This window comes from Notamacropus eugenii, chromosome 2, assembly GCF_028372415.1.
Source record: "Notamacropus eugenii isolate mMacEug1 chromosome 2, mMacEug1.pri_v2, whole genome shotgun sequence".
NCBI classification, from domain to species: domain Eukaryota; kingdom Metazoa; phylum Chordata; class Mammalia; order Diprotodontia; family Macropodidae; genus Notamacropus; species Notamacropus eugenii.
The window spans coordinates 254,492,824-254,515,673 of record NC_092873.1 but is presented as its reverse complement, the minus strand read 5'-3'; the positions used below and the strand labels follow the sequence as shown (position 1 = coordinate 254,515,673).

Below are 22,850 nucleotides of genomic sequence, written 5' to 3'. Positions count from 1 at the left end.
TTTCCTGCCCTTTTATATATTACTTCAAATTTCTAGATTATGAAAATTAGGTGGAAATTAATGAGTTATCAAAAATTTCCACAATGTCAACTTTTATCACTTTGATTAATCTTTCATAAAGCATAATACATTTATACTTTTTTCCCATATTAACTAAGTGATTTCAAGCTAACTTTCCTTTTTTTATATCTCAAATTACAGGTACCATATACTAAAGCAAGAAAATATAGGCATGCAAAACAACAGACATAAGATTCACCAACATTTCACTAATTTTTGTAAAACTTAAAAAAAAACAGGTGACAAGAAAGAAAATGTTTAACTTATTTTGATTTGGTTACTTACTTTTTAAATCATTGACTACTAGACAGGTGCTAGAAACTTGCCTAAATACAACAGTATAGCATTCATAAGCAGCATCTCTGCATCCTACTTCTATATTATGGGTATTTAAAGACATAGTTCAATGCTGACAGGATGCAAGATCTTCAATTGATACAATGCTGCTTACCTTGCTGCCCCTGCTGAGTGATCTGTTCACAATGAAATAAGAGCTCTGGTGGAAATAATTGGAAGAAGAATAAATAGCTTAGAAGAGAAAGTGGTAAACCTTACCTAAGTAATGGACTCCCTGAAAACTAGAACAGATGAAACAGAAATCAATTATTCCATGAGACAACAGGAAATATTAGAACAAAAGACTGAAAAAAAATTTAAGATATCTGATATTAAAAAACAAAACAAAACCAAATGACCTGGAAAGCAGGTCAAAGAGAAATAATTTTGAGAATTGAATTTCTTGAAAAACTACAACTTAAAAACATCCTTGAACATTATGTTTCAAGAAATCTATATTGGAATCAAAGAGGAAATTGAAGATAAAAAGAATCTACTTATCACCTCCTGAAAGAAACCACAAAAGGAAAAAAGTTCAAGGAATGTTGCAGTAAAAATTGAGAGGTCCTACAACAAAGAAAAAAACACTGCAAGCATCCAGAAAGCAGTCTGAATATCAAGGGACTGCTGCCAGAATCACCTGGCAACTTCTAATCAGAGGAGATTCTTTTTCAACAGCAAAAGACACTGACTTACAACTAAGAACAATTTACCTGCAAAGCTAGGCATCTTTTACATATGTTTGTATTTATTCTTCATATGTTTTTATAGTCTCTCCCATAGGAATATAATTTCCTTACCAACAGAGATGATTTCATTCTTTGCACTGTATCTCCAATACTTAACTCAATACTTGGAACAAAGGAGGTGTTTTATAAATACTTGCTGATTTTAAAAAGCAACAAATTAATAAACCCCTAGCATGTCCTAAAAAAGGAATTTTGGAATTCAAAAGACAGCTAAATAAAACTGAAAATAAAACGAACATTTAGGTGATAAGATAAAGCAGAACTGATTTTTTAAAAGTAATTATGATGAAAAGATCATAGCTGAATAGGACTTCTGAACTACAAACAAAAGAATCAAGAGAAACCTAGAAATTAAATTTGAGGAAATAAAACGAATGCACTGTTAATATTTTAATAAATGGATACTAAACAAGTGTCCCTTCAGAATCCTAACGCCTTTTGGGGGTGGGAGCACTTGAGGGAGTGGCAGCCTTTAACTGACACTGCTGACCATCCTCTTCTCCTGGATGCTTTCCTCTCTCTAGTGTTTAGCAGACTGTTCTATCCTGATTCTCTTCCTACCTATCTGGGCTACTTTCCTCTGTCTCTTTTGTTGGATCTTCATTTGGGTCAAGCCATGGGTGTTTCACAGGGCTCTATCCTGGGCTGTGTTCTCTACTCCCTCTATATTACTCTACTTAATGATCCCATTACCTCCCAGAGATTCAAATTATCACCTCTATTTTGATGATTTTCAAATCTCCTTATCCCACCCTAACTTCTCTGATGAACTCGCTCCTGCATCTCCAAATGCCCGTTAGATATCTCAAACTGGATATCCAATAGACATCTTAAACTCAACATGTCCAAAACTGAACTCCTTATCTTTTCTCCCTAAACCTCCCCCACTTTCCAAACTTTCCATTATTATCAAAAATAGCACCACCAATGTCCTAGTCTCTCCTTTTTGAAACCTAGCAATCATTCTCAACTCCCAATTATCTCTCACATTCCAAATCTGATCTGTTCTCAAGGCTAGTCAATTTCATCTTTGCAACATCTCTCCAATATGGTCCCTTCTTTCCTCTGACACTGCCAGCACTCTAGTACAGGCCCTCATTCTCTCAAACTCTAGACCTATTGCAAAAGCCTCTTGGTGGGTGTGCCTGCCTAAAGTCTCCCCACTTCACTCCATTCTCCATTCAGCCACCAAAGTGATTTTCCTAAATTGCAAGCCCAACCATGTCATCTCTACTACCCCCAATCAATAACTCCAGTAACTGCCTATCACCTCCAAAAGCAAACACAAAATCTTCTGTCTGGATTCAAAGCTCCTTATAACTTAGCCCCTCTGCCACTTCCAATCTTCCTTCACCTTTTAGCCCGCCACATAATTTGATGTGCTGAAAATGGCCTTATGGTTCTTTCAACAAGAGAATCTGTCTCTAGGCTCCAGGCATTTTCACTGGCTGTCCCTCCATGCCAAGAATATTCATGCTCCTCATCTCCACCTACTGCCTTCCTTGGCTTCACTCAAGTACCAGATAAAATCTCTCCTTCTACAATCCCTTTTAATCCCAATGTCTTCCCTCAGTTGATTATTTTTTTATTTATCTTGTCCATACATATTTGTTTACATGTTATTTCCATCATCAAATTGTAAGCACCCTGAGAGCAAGATTTCTCTTTTGCCTTTCTTTGTAGCCCTAGCACTTAGCACAAAGAGTAGTAAGGACTTAATAAAAGCTGAATGGCTAAGAAAAACAGAGGTCCTAGGGGTAGACTACATTGTGAGAGTTTGAATTAAGAAAAAGAGAAGAGAGTTGTAAAACAATTAGAAAGTAAGAAAGGGGTGGAACTGAGTATTTCATAATAAGAATATACAAACATAAAAGGGGATAGAGGATGTGGACATCATTCTCATGTGAAATAGACAAAGAAAGGTTAAACACATACACACACAGACACACAATTTAGTGTAAAAATACATAAAATTCAGTAGGGAAATAAGCAGGGATGATGGTAGAGCATTAAGGGAGAGGAAAATATCAGGGAGGATAAAATCCCAAGGAAAACAGACTTCCATGTACTGTAGGACAGAATAAAAGGGGAGAAAAGAGGGAAAACAAACCTAAAATATAAGAGGGCATCCATTCAATTGTCTAAACGTATTATTTTATTATATGCTAAGAAACTATGAAAAAGAGTATTTCAAAGAATTCTGAGTAAAATGAATTGATGGAGAGTAATTAGAAGCAGAACGATTCTTAAAAGCCAACAATATTATAAACAACTTAGAAAGACTAAAGAATCTCTGTGAAGGCAATGATCACTGAACCTGATGAAGTGTATTATTTATCTTCTTTGTAACAGAGCACTCAAAGTATAGAAAAAAGTAATATACATTTTTTGATATGGCCATGCTTGACTACACTTTTATGTTACAAGAGTTTTCAAAAACTGTCCTGCTATCTTCTTGGTTTTTAATTGGGGTCAGGCACAGTTCTGAAAGCAATAGATGATATTATATACTTTTAAAAAACAAGCAGTGGAAAATAAGAGATCCAAAGTTTCATATACAATACTCTAATTGTGTTCTGTTACATATATGGAAATGTTCTTTTTTAGAAATTAAGTTCAGAATTAAAAAAATAAAAAAAGATTAAAGAGAGGGTGGGGATGCATTAAAATGAGAGACTTGAGTCAGGAAGACCATTTAATAATAATCTAGATGATGCTGAGAGAAGTGTGAGAGTCTAGCGGTAACTATGAGAACAAAGAAGTGATCAATGCAAGAGATGTGATCATTGATTTCAATATACAAAGTGAAGAAGAGTGAGGAGTTAAGGATAACACCAAGTTTAAAACCTGATCAACTGGAAAAAGTGGGGTAGAAAGAACAAAAAGTAATTTATCAAAAAGCTAAGTAAATATTTATTTACCAAATGTAATTGGAATGGTTACTATTGTTAACTTCTTGCCTTTAGGTATGTTATTTATTTATATATTTGGGGTATGTCTTTTAAAGGTATCTATGCAGTCCTTGTGGAAAACACATTTCTTCCTTTGAGTCTTTGCTTAGAGTTTTTACATATCTCCTCTTTTTTTCTTATATCAATTATATTTAATAAGGTTCTACCTTTTTTAAGCTAGGGGTAGCTAGGTGGTGCAGTGGATAGAGCACCAGTGCAGGACTCAGGAGGACCTGAGTTCAAATCTCACCTCAGACACTTGACACTCACTAGCTGTGTGACTTTGCACAAGTCACTTAACCCCAATTGCCTCATCCTGGGTCATCTCCAGTCATCCTTATGAATATCTGGTCACTGAATTCAGATGACTCTGGAGAAGAAGTGAGCCCTCCCTCAAAACAAAATTAAGAGCAAGTCATGTCATTATTTCTCTGATGGCATGGCAACGAAAGATGAACACACACCTTTTTAAGCTTCTCTCCAATGTGAATTTGTCTTTCAGCCTGAAGGCCTTCACAACTTAATTAACACTGCACAGTTTCTCTTCAGCATGAATTCTCAGGTGTGCATTAAGTCCTGCTCTTTGGTTAAAACTTTTTCTGCATTCATTACATTCATAATGCTTCTTTATCAGTATAAACAGTCTGAGTAAGGTGGACTTTCTGGCTAAAGGCCTTCCCATATTTGCTGCATTTATAAGGTTTCTTTACAGAGTGATTTTATAGTCCGTTAAGCTGTGTGCTCTCAGTGAAGGCCTTCCCACATCTATATGGTTTCTCTCCAGTGTGAATTCTCTGATGTTCAGTAAGTCTTAGGATCAGGTAGAAGGTCTTTTCATATTTACTGCATTCATAAGATTTCTCTCTCCTGTGTGAATTAATTCCCTGATGTCCAATAAGTCCTTGCTTTTCTTAAAAGCTTTTCCACACTCATTACATTTGAAAGGCTTGTCTCCAGTATGCACTGTCTGATGGTGGGTAAGGTGAGCTCTCTGACAAAAGATCTTCCCATATTCATTGCATTCATATTATTTCTCTTCAGTATGAATTCTCTGATATCTATTAAGTTGTGGGCTCTGGCTGAAAGCCTTTCCACATTCATATGGTTTCTCTCCAGTATGAATTCGTTGATGTACTACAAGACCAGTGATTAGGTGAATGCCTTTCCACATTCATTACAACCAAAAGGTTTCTCTCCAGTATGAATTCTGTTGTGTTGTTTAAGATCTGCCCTATGATTGAAGACTTTACTACATTCAGTGTATTCAAAAGGTTTCTCTCTGTTATGAAGTTAGTTATGTTGTTTTAGATCTGCCCTTTGAGTAAAGGCCTTTCTACATTCACTATATTCATAAAGTTTTACTCCAGTATGAATTTTCTCATGTCAAGTAAGTTATAAGCTCTGGCAGAAAGTCTTCCCACACTGATGATGTTCATAAGGTTTTCCTCCACTATGAATTCACTGATGCTGAGTGAATCCTGTTCTGTGGCAAAAGGCCTTACCACATTCATTACATTAATAAGCTCTCTCTCTCCAGTATGAATTCGCTGATGTTGAGTAAGCTGAGAACTTTGGCAAAAGGTCTTCCCACATTCCTTACATTCAGAAGGTTTCTCTCCATTATGAATTCCCTGATGCTGAGTGAGTCCTGTTTTTTGGTAAAAGGACTTCCCACAGTCATTATATTCAGAAGCTCTCTCTTGAGAATGAATTCTCTTATGTTGAGTAAGTTTTGTGCTCTGACGGAAGGCCTTGCCACATTCATTACAATCATAAGGTTTCTCTCCAGTATGAATTCTCTGATATTGAATAAGCTGTGTGCTAAGGCAGAAGAACTTCCCAAATTCACTGCATCCATAAGGTTTCCCTCCAGCATGAACTGTCTGATGTAGAGTAAGCTGTGAATTTTGGCAGAAGGTCTTCCCACATACATTACATTCATTTATGAATTAGCTGATGTTCAGCAAGCTGTGAATGCCTTCAGAAGGCCTTCCTGCATTCATGACATTCATATGATTTCTTTGCTGTATGAAATGTATGATACTCAGTAAAGCCAAATTTATCACCAGAGGGCTTCCAATGTTCATTATACTTTCCCTTTTTAAGTATATCCAATTTATGGAGACCCTTCTCCTCCCTGTCCTGCAGTTTCTCTAAAATGGTATCAAGTTTCCAGATTTCTCCCATCCTGCAGTCACAGGGATCATGCCCTGTTAGTCCTTCCTGAAGTAATTCTTCAATAGCAAGGCTCAGCTTTGGGAAACCACACAGAAAAACAAGGAGCCGTTGCCAATCTGTATGTCTGCTTTCTAGGATGTCTCCCTCCGGTATTCAAGGTCCTTCTCCTCTTTCCAACTGGCAGATGATGTCTGGACTAGGAACAGCAAGACCCAAGCAGACCAGGTTCCCATAGTTCTCCAGCATCACATTCCAGTACAGCTCCTTCTGGTCAGAGCCCAGGTGCCCCCCACTCCTCCCAGGTGAAATTCATGGTCATGTCCTTGAAGGTCATTGACCCCTATAGGCCCCAGCGGGGAGGTGCCTTGATGTCATATGGCCCTTCCTGACCTCCCTGGGGAAAGAGGCCAGGATGAAATGATGCAGACCTCAATCCTCAGAACATCAGCCAGAGCTACCCCCACTAGGCAGGACTGTTCCCAGGGCCCCAAGCACCAGCCCCAGACTGGGCTACTATCTCCTTCTTTCAGACAATCTCTAGATTTATAGTAATTTTAATCTAATTTAATAAAGGTGTAGTTTTTTAAAAATTTCATCTTTCTCCAACTTTAATTCCTGAATTGGGGCTTTGTGCCAGGAGCCAGGCCAGGTTACAGCTTCTGCTATATTTCTACATTGGCTGGTCAACCTCCCGGGGTAGGTCTCCTTAGATCTCTGAGGTCCTGAGCACTAGATCTTTAGGGTCCTTCATAGTATCTCAAGGCAGAGTGCTATGGACCTGGAGGCTCCTGAACAATTAAAAACAAAGTAGTTTGGAAAGGAGGTGACTAAAGGACGGAAGAAGCAGAATGGGAGTGAGATCAGGAAAGGTTTCATATATAAGACAGTGTCTGAGTTGCATCTTAAGGGAAGAGATGGGCTTTATGAGTTAGAGATAAAGACAGAGTACATTCCAGACATCTGGGACAGCCAATGTAACTAAGATGGTAACTATCTGAATAGAAAGAAAAGAGATCAGATGCAAAAGATGTGATCATTCATTTGACAGGAAGTGAGAAGTCAATGCAATGAGGTAGGAGACAGTGTCTTGTGCACTCTTTTCCTAAGAGAGGTCAGTTTGGCAAAAGGTAGAGGACTGTTTAATGGGTTTTTAAAAGCTAAACAGAGGAGTTTATATTCAATACTAAAAGCAATAGGAAGCAACTAGAGTTGATTGACAGCAGACATCTGGTCAGATCAAACCTTGGGGAAAATATTTTGAAAGTAATGTATAGCATTGATGAACTAATATGGTAAACAACTTGAGACAGGAAGACCAATTTGTAAGCCACTGCAATAATCTAGGCAAGAACTGATGAGGGCCTGAACTGAGGGAGCAACTATACTGATGGAGAGAAGGGATTGAATGTATAAAATGTTTTAAAAGGTAGAAAGAGGAAGACTTAGTAACTGATTAGATACTTTAGAGTGAGAACGAGGATTAAAAAATAATCTGAAGTTTATGCACCTAGGAGATTGGAAAGATAGTGACACTTTCAAGAAAAATAGAGAACTTTATGTGAGGGAAGAGTTTTTTAGGAGGAAAGATAATGAATAAAGCTTTAGACACAGTACATGTAAGATGTCTCCAAACTTCCCATCTGAAATTTCAAATGTGCAGTTAGTGATATGAAAGTTCAAGAGAGAAAACAAGGATGGATATGTACATATCCATACATTTATTTAGATACAGCTATACCATCTACCCAGAAATAACACTTAAAACCACGGAAGAGAATGCAAAGGGAAGGGGTAAGAATGACTAAGACAAACTGTAGGGAACAGCCAATTTGACAGAATGACACAGATGACAAGCCAGCAAAGAAGACCAAGAAAGAGTAGCCAGACATGGAGGAGGCATATAGGAGAAAAAACTGTTGTGAAAATCCAGAGGAGATTATCTAGGAAACAAGGTGGTATCAATGGTGTCAAATGCAGTAGGACAGGTCAAGAAAGATGAAGAATGAGAAAAGACCACCAAACCTGGCAATTAAGAAATCACTAACTCTGAAGACAGCAGTTTCAGTTGACTAAGGAGATCACAAGCCATACTGTAGAGAGTTGAGGAGTGCAGAGAATGTATAGGTAGTAAGTGCAGATAGCTTTTTCAAGAAGTTTCACCAAGAAAGGGAAGAAAAAAAATAGGAGGAATGTTTCAGAACATTACAGTGTAGTAAAGATTTCTGCTGCTGTTGAAAGAGAAATAGGCATGTTTAAAGTTAGTAAAGAAGTGACCAGCTGAAGGAAGATTGTTGAAGACTCAGGAACAAAAAGGATGACTTAGAATGCCATCTGTTAGAAAAGGTGGGATTAAGGGCACATGAGGAAGCCAGGCAAGAAGCAAGGAGTCTGGGGAAAACGAGACAAGAGTAGGAGTTTGTTTTTATAAGCTGCATACTGAATACATCAGAACTTGCATGACTTTCTTTTGTTAACCTAAGTGTCCAGAGATATAAATTTTCTCAAGGACTGTGTTAGCCATAATGAATAAATTCTGCTTCACTACTAAAATTTTCTTCAATAATTTTTTTATTATTTCCATTATTTGGTCTTTAATCTATTCATTACTTAAGATAACATTATTTAATCTTCAATTAGTCTCTTTTATTTTACTTATTTTATAAATAATTTTTTATTATGATTTATAAAAGATGTTTATTATTGAACAAGTTTTACAAAGCATATAAATGAGGCTGAAAAAATAAGTATATTCTTTAAGATTTCCATAATATATAGTTTTTAAAACATTCTGTTATAATCCTTAATTTCTAGTTTATATTGCTAGATTGACCTGAGTCTGACACAGATCCATAGTCAAATGACTAATACTAGGCGACAAGATTTAAACCTAGGTTTCTCCTGACTCCAATTACATTATTCTATGCATTACACTATATTGTTTCAGTGACTATGGCATATTTTATTTCTGTATCATCAGACTGCCACAGTGATATTAGTAGAGAGTTGGCATTAGAGTCAAAACAAGTTGAAAAGCCTCAGATACAAACCAATTGACTATAAGCCACTTAAATTTCTTACTGCCTCAAGCAACTCTAAGATTATAAACTGAGGAGCATGTGCTGATCTGTATTAGTAGAGGATATTTCCTCAATGGGATTTCCCTAAACCAATGAAATAGAAATGTCAGGGGAAAAAACTTAGATTAGTACTTTTGACTTAATGAAGATTTAATAAATATTTAATGAATTACTGATTTTTTTATAAAGTCAAATAATGTCAACAAGCATTTATTAAGTACTTCCTGGCACTATGCTTAGTTCTGTGGACACAAAGAAAGACAAAAAAATTCCCCTGTTGTCAAAAAGCATGGATTTTTAATATGAGAGAAAATCCTGTAAATTACTGGAGTCCATTAGACTATAAGCTCCTTAAGGTCAGGGATTGTCTTTTGCTTTTTTTTTTGTACCCCTAGTGCTTAGCATAGTGCCAGGCACATAGTAGGCATGTAATAAATGTTTTTTAATTGACTGGAAATAAACAATATATGGAAGATACTCTCACAAGCAATATGGGGAAGTGTGTGGCACTTGACCTAAGTCTTGAAGGAAGCCAGGGAGGCAAAAGTAGAGGTGAGGAAGGAAAACACTCCAAACCTGTAGAACAGCCAGTACAAAAGAATGGAAACCTCAGAGGGCATGCCATACACTAAAAACAACATAAAGGTCAATGTAGCTGAATTGTACAGCTTTTGCAGGGAAGTAAATTTTATCAAACCTTAATTTCCTGTATAGGGGGCAGTGGAAGTTACAATGTCAAACAGACTTTGGAAATGTCACCTTGGCAGTTAAGTGATGGCCAGATTGAAGTGGAGAGACTTTAGGTAAGAACATTTGGAAGGATTTTATTGCAATACTTCAGACACAAGGTAATAAGGACCAGACCTAGTATTGTGACCAAGTAAGGAGATGAAGGAGAGATGCTGAGAAGGCAGAAAACAATAAGATTTGGCAACAGACTAGAGATGTAGGGTTAAGTGAGAGTGAAGAGTTGAGCATAAAAATGAGGTTGAAAACCTGGGTGACTGGATGGGGATGGTGGTACCTTCAACCATAATAGTGGAGAACGAAAGAGGAGAGGATCTGAGAGATAATGCATTCTGTATAGGGAAGCTGAATTTCAAATGCCTAATAACAGGCAGTCAGTGAGTCAAGACCAGAGCTAAGGAGAGAAAGGAGGATTGAATACATAGGCCCAGAAAGTCAGACTGAGTAAATGAAAAAACAAAACAAAACAATGAATATTCTACAAAAGACAATTAAATAATCAGCTGGAGGCGGAGCCAAGATGGCACAGTAGAAGCACAGATCTGCTTAAGTCCTCCTCCCAAAGCCCTTAAAACATCTATAAACAATGACAGTAAACAAATTCTAGAGCAGCAGAAGCCACAAAAAGACAGAGTGAAACAGATTTCCAGCCCAAGACAACCTGGAAGGAAAACCGGAAGCATCTATCACGCTGGGCTCAGAACTGAGCAGAGTCCAGCACAGGCTACCCAGCACAGATGGGACTGGAGCAGGTTTCAGGGTGCTGAATCACAGGTAGCTACGGGTGGTTTCCAGATTTCTTAACCCATCAACACCAAAGACAGCTTCAAAGGTCAATGAGAAAGGTCTTTTACCTGAGCGAGAGAAGAGAATGGTCCAGCCCCAGCCCCAGGCAGCAGCGGCCACTTCTGGAGCTCTAAGCCTACAGACCTTGGGGAAATCAAGCTGCTGATCTGGGTCTCAGTCCTGAGTGGCAGTCCTAGGGTGAGAAGGAGCGCTGGTGTGGAGGAGCTGGTGGCGCCTGTGGAGAGGGAATCCTACTCACAATTTCAGGGCAATAAAGAGTGCTTGTGGTTGCTTACAGACGGGAGCGCACGCCAGAAGAAGAGTAAATACCTCTCCCTTGACTATGCCACTTCGGAGGAACTGAAAACTTATAGGTCCCTAGAGATATCTCAGAGAACAACTGCACAAAACCTCTGAAGCCTGGGGTAGTATACCCTCCACTTAACAAAGGACTCAAAAGTCAAGCAATTGGCTGGGAAAATGCCCAAAAAAGGGGGAAAAAAATCAGATTATAGAAGGTTATTTTCTTGGTGAAAAATTATTTTCTTCCATCCTTTCAGATGAGGAGGAATAAGTAACCAGAGAGAGGAAGGTCAAAGCATACAGCTGGAGGAAAACAGCAAGATCAAAGCTCCTAAATCCAAAGCCCCCCAAAAAAATATGTAATAGTCTCAGGCCATGGAAGAGCTCAAAAAGGATTTTGAAAATCAAGAAAAAGAGGTGGAGGAAAAACTGGGAAGAGAAATGAAAGTGATGCAAGAAAATCATGAAAAGCAAATCAACAGCTTGCTAAAGGAGACTCAAAAAAAATGCTGAAGAAAATAACATCTTTTAAAAATAACACTAACCCAAATCTTAAAAGAGGTCCAAAAAGCCAGTGAGAAGAAGAATGCCTTAAAAAAATAATTAAATATATCTTCTCCCTCACTGTAGAGAGTAACTGGAAAGTTGGAAAGATGGGGGAGAGGGAAAGATGGGGGAGAGGGAAAGCGGTGTGAGTTTAGTTTTGGAAATTTTGAGTTTGAGAAGGCTTTACGACATCCAATTCAAGATGACCAAAAAGCAAAATCACAGCAAGAGACTGAACAAGAGACTGAGTTAGGACAGAGATATGAGAATCATAAGCATAGAGTTAACTGAATCCAGCAGAGCTAATGAGCTCTTAAATAATACAGCATAAGGGAAAAAAAGGAGGCCCAGGACAGACTTGAAGGAAACCCAGGGTAAATGAGTGTGACATATATGAAGAATCAGCAAAGGAGAATGAGAAACCACTAAACATGAGAAGATTGAAGATAAGAGAGTGGGGATGATAGAGGTTATGTACTAAAAGAATATGAGAGAGGAGGGGCTCAAAGTTGTTTGTAGAGGAACTGGCCTGGGTCAGGATGACCATCTTCTTATGAAAGAGGAAATAGCAAGGAGAGATATTTGGTGTCAGATAGAAAGTTTACTGCAAATGGCCCCAACTTTTTTCATGAAGTATCAGTTAATTAACCAATAAATATTTATTAAGCACCTACTACGTGTCAGGCACTGTGCTAAGCCCTATGATGCAAAAAGAGACAAAAGACAGTCCATTTTAAAAGCAGGAAGGCATCAGAATTAAGACAGGTTAGAAAGGCCTCATGTAAAAGATGGGATTTTAGCTGGAAGGAAGGCACAGAAGCCAGAAGGCAGAGATAAAGAGGGCAAGCATTCCAGGCATGGAGGGCAGACAGAGAAAATGCCTGGAGCCTGAGAGATGGAGTGCCTGCTCATGAACAGCCAGAAAATCAATGTCACTGGATGAAAGAACATATCTTGGGGACTAAAGTGTAAGAAGACTGGAAAGGCAAGAGGAGGCTAGGTTATGAAATGCCGAACAGAGTACTGCTCATGTGCTTCTGCAGGCAGCAGGGAGCCCCTGGAGTTTATGGAGTAAAGGTGACATGATTGGACCTGCGTTTTAGGAAAATTACTTTTGGTGGCTGGAAAATGAATTGGAGTAGGAAGAGATCTGAGGCAGGCAGACCTACCATCAGACTATTGCAATAGTTCATGTGTGAGGTGATGGCCAGCACAAGGGTAGTGCCAGTGTCAGGAAAGAATGGGGGTATAACCGAGAGGTGTTGCAAAGGTGAAACTGACGTCTTGGCAAGAGACTGGATATAGGGGGTAAGAGAGTGAGTAGATGAGAGTGACTCCTAGGTTTTGAGCCAAAGAAGAATGTTGGAAGGAGGAGAAAGTTTTAGAGGGACAGACTATGAATTACATTTTAGATATGTTGAGGATAAAGATGTCTACTAGATATCTAGTTCAAGATGTCTGAAAAACAGCTAGTGATGCAAAACTGGACAATGAGCAGAGAAGCTGGGGCTGGACAAGTAAATTTCAGAATTATCAACATAGAGATGATAATTGAATCCATGGAAAGTGATGAGATCACCAAGTAAAGTTACTACTTTAGAAGGAGAAGAGGACCTGGGACAAAACCCTGAAGGACACCTATGATTAGTTATGGAGGAGGATCCAGCAAAGGAGACTGAGAAGGAGTGGTTCAGATAAGTGGTAGGAGAACCAGGAGAGGAGTGTTCCTAGTATGAGGCAAAGTTCCGTTTGGAATAGCCATTTTTGTGAGTGGGATATAATTAGGGCATATAATGAAGAAAGAGAATGACCCTGATCCTCCCAGGTTCTAGAGCCCTTTCCAACCACCTTGTATTTTTGTTGTATATATTTTGTGTATGTATGTATATATAGGGGAGCTCCTTATTTCTCACCTGGCTGAACTATTTTGCGATTTCTCAAACTTCTAGCCACCTTCTTCCCTCTCAACCTCTTTACTACTTCCTTTTATATGTTGTCTTCCCCCATTATAACATAAGCTCTTTAAGGGCAAATATAAATTTTGAAAAAGATAAGCTAAATTACTAAGTCTTAGAACTAAGATGTACAGAATGCCTTGCATGACAAGCTCTGCTCACTGTACCACAAAAACTAGTTCATAACAACTTAAGTATGACTAAGGAAGAACTGATCACTCAAATTGATAATAAATATAAATTATCTAGGATTTTCTATTACAGTTAAAAGTAAAAGATAGTTACTTTAACAACTTTCCCAAATACCCTTAGTAAATGTCAAAAATTGATGTGTAAAAAAGCTATACAATGAAACAAAGTAGTTAGTTACAAAGAATAGAGTTGATTTAAGACAAATCTGAAATTAGTCAACTCCTATAGTCACCCTGCTCCCCATGCATTAGTGTTCTTTTTCCCATGGGCCATTTTGATGCATTTCCCCAATGTGAGTATTCCCTTCCAACCAGATCACAACTCCTTTAGGACTTTTCTTCCTATCTGATTCTTGTCCAGGTTTTTCCCATAAATGCTCCTTAAAGGACACAGTCAATGTAAGACTATTTAATTCTTATAACATCACAGGAGACACAAGGGTCCATTTGGACTATATGGTGTTAGCCAATAAAAATTCTTACTGCACAATTAGTCTACCTATCTCCTTGCAGGGTCATAAAGAATTAGAGAATCCTAGAGTTGGAAGGTACCTCAGAGAGGACCAACCCCTATCAGGAAAAGAATACTTACAAAAACACATAACCAGATGTGATCAACCAGATTTTGCTTTATGATTTCCAACAAGAGCATTGGATTCCATTCCTTACGTAGCCCATTCTACTCTAGAATAGCTCTAATTGTTAAGAAGTTTTTCCGTACTACAAGACTAATTTGTCTCTCTACAACTTGTACCTGTTATTCCTAAATTTTTCTTTTGGAGCCAAGGAGAATAATTCTAAGTCCCATCCTTTTCCCCACTCCCAATCCACCAAAATTCAGAGCAAAATTCCCTTTTTGGGCCTCAAAGTGGCTACTGGAAAGGAGGAGTAACAGGGCACACCCCTTAGTTTAGTAGGGAGTCACCAAGTATAATTCTTGTTTTGAGACTGAGTATTACCAGATCTTGCCATATGCCCTACCACTTCACCCTAAGGTCCTCCAGGCTTTATCATCTCTGCCCTGCCCTATCACTCTACTCTCCAGACCCCCAAGCACTACCATCAACCTTGCTGATATAAACTAAGAGCTCCTGGACCTTACCATCCACCCTGCTGTTGAACTCTTTAAACAAATATGCTCTTGAGCTTGTTAACATCCTTCCTAACTGTTACAGCCAGATCTGAACAAGATAATACTTTGGATACTGTCTGACCAAGGTAATCGCACTATCACTTACCTATTCCTGCATGTCATATTTCTCTTAATATAGTTTAAGATCATACACAACTTTTTCTAGCTACCAAATCACACTTCAGACATGTAATGAGCTTAATCACCTTAATCAAAATTATTTGGTTGTAATACATTCTATTCAAATGATGTGACATATACCATAGCAACATGACCTTAAACTGTCAAGCCCAAAATAGGTAGCAAACCACCTAAAATCTTACAAAAATAAGACTAGGAATTCATTTAAGAACAAAAAAAAAAAAATTAAAATTATCTCATGTAAGCCATACATACAGTTCTTAAATTGGGATAACACTTTAGTTCCGATCTTAGTAGTTAGAATTTTCAGAAGTACCCTCCACCAAAAAGTAATATTACAGTAATTCAATTCTTTCTATTAAGATGATCTCTACCAGCACGTTCATCAAAATATTAAACCAGGCTAGTTGATGCAACAAAGAGCTATTCTACCAAGAAACTATGTTTCAAATCTTTAAATCAAATAATGCCAAGCCACTTTCCACTAAGTTCAAATCATGAACAGCAAGTCATTCTGTCTAAATTTGGAATACTAATGGCAGTCATAACTGATTTTTTTTTTCTAAAAAAGATGTTTCCTTTCAGTAAATCTAGTTTTGGAATCTTTAGAGGCAAACTTAGGCTGCTCTTTTCCACAAAAAAATTTATCTTCAAGAAAACCTGAAAGCCCTTACTTAGAATTTTCAATATGCTGTGTATATTTTTTCTTTTCAAATAAATTTCATAGGTATAACCCATATTTAATGTAATCTGGTTTTGGAACAATATGACATTTCTGATTTTTTTTCCCTAGAAACTTAATTACTCCACATAGCACAAAGCACTAAGATTTAAAAAAAAAAAAAAAAAAAAGGTTAAATCTCATCAAGAATTACTCAAGTTGGAGATATAAAACAAATTCAATTTAACATAACATATACATCAATTGAATTACAGTAGCCCTACAGGCAGTGATTTTAGCTAGGAATTTATATTTCTTTAGCTTCTACTTTTTAAAAAGTTTCTAATCATGTATTTTAACTTACTTGTCTCGATCAGGGAGATGCTGTTGTATGTGAATTCAATTATATTATCCTGAATCTCTTATTTGTTTTAAGAAAAGTTCACAAGGGTTTGAAATAGAAGAATAGTTATGAAACAAAGGCATAATTTAGGCAACAGAGCTTAGGACAAGCGATTTTAATGTAAATACTTTTTCTTTTTTTTTTTTAATTTATTTATTTAAGTTTTCAACATTCATTTCCACAAAATTTTGGGTTCCAAATTTTCTCCCCATTTCTCCCCTACCCCAAAACGCTGAGCATTCTAATTACCCCTATCACCAATCTACCCTCCCTTCTAATATCCCTCCCTTCCCTTATTCCCATCTTCTCTTTTGTCCTGTAGGGCAAGATAAATTTCTATATCCCATTACCTGTATTTCTTGTTTCCTAGTTGTATATAAGAACAATACTCAACAGTTGTTCCTAAAACTTTGAGTTCCAACTTCTCTTCCTCTCTCCCTCCCCACCCATCCCCATTGGGAAGGCAAGCAATTCAACATAGGCCATAACTGTGTAGTTTTGCAAATGACTTCCATAATAGTCATGTTGTGTAAGACTAACTATATTTCCCTCCATCCTATCCTGCCCCCCATTGCTTCTATTCTCTCTTTTGATCCTGTCCCTCCCCAAGAGTGTTGACTTGATTGCTCCCTCCTCCCATTGCCCTCCCTCCCATCATCCCCCCCACCCTGCTTATCCCCTTCTCCCCCACTTTCCTGTATTGTAAGATAGGTTTTCATACCAAAATGAGTGTGCATTTTATTCCTTCAAATGTGAGAGTACGCTTCATATTTTTTCTCTCATCACCCCCTTTTTCCCTCCACTGAAAAGTATTTTACTTGCTTCTTTTATGGGAGATAATTTGCCCGATTCTATTTCTCCCTTCCACCTCCCAATATATTTCTCTCTCACCCCTTAATTTCATTTTTTTAAGATATGACTTCATCCTATACAATTCATCCTATGCTCTGTGTGTGTGTGTGTGTGTGTGTGTGTGTGTGTGTAATCCCACCAACTACCCAGATACTAGAAAAAAGTTTCAAGAGTTACAAATATTGTCTTTCCATGTAGGAATGTAAACAGTTCAACTTCAGTAAGTCCCTTATGATTTCTCTTTCCTATTTACCTTTTCATGCTTCTCTTCATTCTTGTGTTTGAAAGCTGAATTTTCTTTTCAGCTCTGGTCTTTTCATCAAGAATGCTTCAAAGTCCTATTTCATCGAAAGACCATTTTTTCCCCTGAAGTATTATACTCAGTTTTGCTGGGTAGGTGATTCTTGGTTTTAGTACTAGTTCCCTTGACTTCTGGAATATCATATTCCATGCCCTTCTATCCCTTAATGTAGAAGCTGCTAGATCTTGTGTTATCCTGATTGTATTTCCACAGTACTTGAATTGTTTCTTTCTAGCTGCTTGCAATATTTTCTCCTTGACCTGGGAACTCTGGAATTTGGCCACAATGTTCCTAGGAGTTTCTTTTTTTGGATCTCTTTCAGGAGGTGAGTAGTGTATTCTTTCAATATTTATTTTGCCCCCTGGTTCTAGAATATCAGGGTAGTTTTCCTTGATAATTTCATGAAAGATGATGTCTAGGCTCTTTTTTTGATCAAGGCTTTCAGGTAGTCCCATAATTTTTAAATTGTCTCTCCTGGACCTATTTTCCAGGTCAGTTGTTTTTCCAATGAGATATTTCACATAATTTTCCATTTTTTCATTCTTTTGGTTTTGTTTTGTGATTTCTTGGCTTCTCATAAAGTCATCAGCTTCCATCTGTTCCATTCTAATTTTGAAAGAACTATTTTCTTCAGTGACCTTTTGGACCTCCTTTTCCATTTGGCTAATTCTGCTTTTTAAAGCATTCTTCTCCTCATTGGCTTTTTGAACTTCTTTTGCCAGTTGAGTTAGCCTATTTTTCAAGGTATTATTTTCTTCAGCATTTTTTGGGGTCTCCTTTAGAAAGGTGTTGACCCGCTTTTCATGATTTTCTTGCATCTCTCTCATTTCTCTTCCCAATTTTTCCTCCACCCCTCTTACTTGATTTTCAAAATCCTTTTTGAGCTCTTCCATGGCCTGAGACCACTGAATATTTATTTTGAATATTTGGGATACAGAAGCCTTGACTTTTGTGTCTTTCCCTGATGGTAAGCATTGTCCTTCCTCATCTGAAAGGATGGGAGAAGATATCTGTTCACCAAGAAATTAACCTTCTATAATCTTATTTTTTTTCCCTTTTTTGGGCATTTTCCCAACGAGTTACTTGATTTTGGGGTCCTTTGTCAAAAGTAGGGTATACTCTGGGGATCTGTGAGATCTCAGTTCCTCCAAGGTGGCACAATCAAGCGTGTACACTGGTCTGGGAGCAGGCAGAGAATTTCGTGCCCAGAATCTCAGCAGAGTTTCTTCTTCACAACCACCTCGCCTCCAGTTATGCCAAGCCAGCACTGGGGGCTGAGATTCAAATAAGCTGCAGGGGCAGAGCCGCCATTCAGTGTAAAATAAAGATCAGCTGCTCAAATTCCTTAGGAATTAGATGGGGGCAGGGCCTCTACACAGGGCCCCAGGGGTTTTACGATCCAACAACGGATGCGAGAGGCTGTAGGGGCTGCTGTGGGAACTGCTGCCTCCTGCCTGATGTGGCCTCTACGGGCCGCTGCCTGAGGCTGGGGCTATGGGAAGGCCCTTCTTCCTTCTAGGCCAGCTGAGAACCCTGTCACTGACCTTTGGTGCCTGTGGGTTGAGGGATCTGCGAACCAAACCACTGCTACTGCGACTGGGGATTCCGTGACTAGAGATTCAGCAACTAGAGATTCCGCCCCCAGACCTGCTCAGTCCTCCTCCCAGAGCCACGCTGTGTGGCCAAAGCTGGACTGGGCTCCACTCTGCATCCGGTGCAAAAGTCATTTCCCGTCACCCTTTCAGGTCACTCTGGGCTGGCAATCTCCACTCTGTTGTTCTCCATTTTTGCTGCTCTAGAATTTGTTGAGTCTTTCTTTACAGGTATTTTATGGGCTGTGGGGGGAGAGCGAGCATATGTGTGTCTTTCTACTCCGCCATCTTGGCTCCACCCCACCCCATAAATACTTTTTCTAATGCATGCTAAGAATTTTTGATAATTGAAATTTCTAATTTCCCCTAAAAGGTAGGTTATGCATGAGCTTTATCAAGTCATCTTTCAATATAAAGCCATATCACTTTAAATTCTCCTTTCTTCCACAAGTCAATGAAATATTAAGTTCTTCACAGTCAGCCTAAAAACAAGTTAATAAGCCACAAACAACAGATCATTCAATTAGAGTATAAAAGGATTTTGTGTATCACTGAATCCAACCTACAATTTGAGAAATGAAGATACTAAACATCAGGTGTTATCTGACTTATCCAAAGTCACATGGCTAGTAAATATTAAGAGCCAGGATTAGAATGCAGGTTTTCTGACTCATAGCCAAATGATCTTTCCAGTATGCCGTGCTTTTAAAGTCTGACTGGTTTAAAAGGAAGTGGAATTCATAACAATCTTGTGACATAATATTCTTGCTAAAGATGAAGCAATATCAAATTCACATATATGGTATGCTAATTGAATTCTGATGAGCACTGTTACACTCAGTGTACAGGTGAGTAATTGAATTCTGATGAGCACTGTTACACTCAGTGTACAGGTGAGTAAGGGTTCTGAACATCAACAAAACTAGTCTCAGTCAGGCCCTTAGAACAACCTTGTGTTGCCCATTAGGAAGGCAGATGGCACCTGGTGCAGAGGATAGTAGACCAAGGGAACTGCACAAAATCATTATTGCCATTCTCAAACTTGTCAGTGTTGTAGAGACAACCACGGTGAATGATATGGGGCTATTGATACTTTTTTTGTGAGACTAGTAGATGATCAGTGAATAGAGTACTGGACCTGGCATCAGAAAGATCTGAGTTCAAATTTGCATTCATATTCAATTTGTATATGAACCAGGACAAGTCACTTGCCCCATCTGCCTCATTTTCATCTATAAAAATGGGGATAATAGCATATGCTCCCCAGGGTTTTTGGGTGGAAAAAAGAGATAATATGTATAATGCTTTCTGTAAACCTTAAAGCACTATATAAAAGCTATTACTGTTGTTGCTATTACTGTTCCTGTGGGTAAGATTAGTCAAGGGAAGTTTGCTTCCACCTGGGAAGAAGTCCAGTTGGCTTTTATAGTCCTTCCTCAGGATTACTTATGAAAGACTTCCCCTTTTGGGGGACGCTGATGTGCAACACTACATTAATGATATAATGTTGACAAGGCCAGACAGACAATGGTGCCTCAAAACCTACATTAGATGAGGAACAAATGAGGGAAATCAAACCTAAAAAAATACAAGAATCAGCCTGTTTGGTCAAGTTTTGGGGAGTACTCAGCTAGAATTGAGCCCTCCAGACTAGGTCCTGGAACCCTGCTGCCTCCATTAGTTCAATGGGACCCAATGATTTTTCTTTCACACTATAAGAGAAGAATATGCAAAATGTGCTTCAGCAGCCACTAAACCAGTAAGAGGGGATACATACTTTAGGGAATAGGGGTTGTGGCAAGGGCTCACAGTGGACTGACCTGCAGAATGCATGGCTGGCATATGAGAAACTTTAAAGGGGTAGGGTAGAAGATTCATCTACACTGATTCCTAGGCAATGGTTGGCCAAGTGGTTTGAAGCCTGGAGTGAAAAGGATTAGACAATCAGATTCTCTCCTTTGAGATTAGGACTACTGAAGAATTTTGCCAATGCTTCCCACTGAATAAAGTTGTTTAAGGATCATGTTAGCATCCATCAGAAAATAACATATGCTCTCCACTGAATTAAATCAACATACCAGAGCCACCACAAGAATTACAGAGGTAAAAGAGTGGGTCAAATGCCAATCTGGGGGTAATTCTGAATGCCTGATGAAGCCCTCTGGAAGGAGGCAAATGCTTCTATGGGGGGGCAAAGATTTGGTATCATCCCCCTGATAAGGATCTCATAGAGGAAAGGTTTTGGTAGAGAAACTAGGAAACACAGTGTGGGTGGCAGTATCAGTATCAACTGAGATCCTGGGACAGGTTGCATACAAGAGACTCATGACCTTTTAACCATTTTACTACAGATACACGATGAAGATTGTTGACTATGCTGAAGGTGTCATCATCTGTGCTGTAGCCCTGATATTTCTGGTGCTGTTTCAGCTCATTATCACTACCTTGCATCAGAAGATCTATCATGAAGTACAAAGATTTAGTATGACTTACTAAATGAACTAGACTGAGACCTGAGATTTAGGCCCTCTAAAGCACGGCAGAAAAGACTAAGTTTCTGGCTTCTGTTCTCTATTTTTCTTCTTTTTTTTCCTTTCTGATAATTCCTTTATTAGGGCTACTAAAATTTCCCCTTCTTCCCCCTTGATGCTATATATGTGTAAATGGTGAAAGGTTTTCTAAAACATCTATTGTTACCAATGTAGTGATACTCAGGACACAGTCTGAGCCTATCCATTACTGTTTGCTCCTGCTACATAATTAGCTGTTGTTTTCTGCTTATACATCTTCTAGATATTTTTATGATATTTCTTATACAGAAATTATCACTGGCAGAATACTGTAGACTACACGCACATTCTATCCAAATGATGAATGAAAGGAAATAGGGAATCTATCTGTTAACATTCAGCACTATCTCAACAGTCCACAGGTTACCCAGACCACATGAGATGGCTCAATAGGATGCATGACATGAAAATGTCTTCATCCCATTTGGATGAACTACAAGCATTCCAATGAGATGGAGGACCATCAGAACTCACCATCCGTCCTTCCACTGCATCCTAAAGTCCTCCAGGTCTTGCCATCTACCCTGCTGCTACACTTGCCATACTCCTGTGCAGTCATTTCACCTGCTGGTATACCCTTAAGACTTCCAGGCCTTGACATCTGAACTGCTACTGTGCTATTAAGAATTCTGGGTCTTTCAACCTACCATATTATAGCTCAAGTCTTATGCACTGTCTCCACCAATTTAATTCTTAGCTTCTTGAAAGCAGAGAATGTTTTTTTCTTGTTTGTATTCCCAGCACTAAACACAATGAAAGTAATAAATGCTTTTTCATTCATTGATCCATCCATTCTGTTAGATCTAATTTCAAAGTATCATCTATGCCTACATTGTTTTCCTTTTGAAAATTTCCAAATAAAAATATTACAGGGCTTACAAAAAAACTACTGGCTGAATGGCTCAGTTTTTGTCACTGTGGTATACTACATGGTATCAGAGAACAGCTGTCTTCCCCCTTAAACCTTTCTCTTAGTCAGCTGCCTTTCATTAATCTAAAACACTTTTATATTAACTGTTACAAGGACATTCTACAATCTCTCTGATAACCTGTACCAGGACCTCCCTTAACAATCTCCCAAGTTGGTTTTAAAAATCAAGTCATATAACAGGAAAAAACACACTAAAAATCTAAAAGCAAGAAGCAATTTTTATTCCTGCTTTACTATGATAATTTCCTTTGGCAATACACAATCTATATCTGGAAAGAAAAAAAATAGATCATTTCCTTTGTCATCTCAGACAAAAAGCTGGAGAGTCAGATCTGTGTCCTCAAAGTTGTAATCCTAGGTAAACAACCCAGGTAGTTTAAGGGGGAAA

At 38.3% G+C, this 22,850-nt stretch overlaps 1 protein-coding gene and 1 pseudogene across 14 annotated transcripts in view; both read right to left on the bottom strand.

The window, feature by feature from the left end:
- MAP3K4 (mitogen-activated protein kinase kinase kinase 4) overlaps window positions 1–22,850 on the bottom strand; it is a 154,944-nt gene that overhangs the window by 66,149 nt on the left and 65,945 nt on the right. For 9 of the 14 annotated variants that reach the window (XM_072637688.1, XM_072637695.1, XM_072637689.1 and 6 more), the window contains exon 3: window positions 512–556. The exons of the other annotated variants lie outside the window; for them this stretch is intronic. In XM_072637688.1, the coding sequence (XP_072493789.1) occupies window positions 512–556 (45 nt within the window). The remainder of the gene's footprint in view (window positions 1–511; window positions 557–22,850) is intronic. 14 annotated transcript variants of the gene reach the window in all.
- Window positions 512–22,090, bottom strand: LOC140530427 (uncharacterized; annotated as a pseudogene).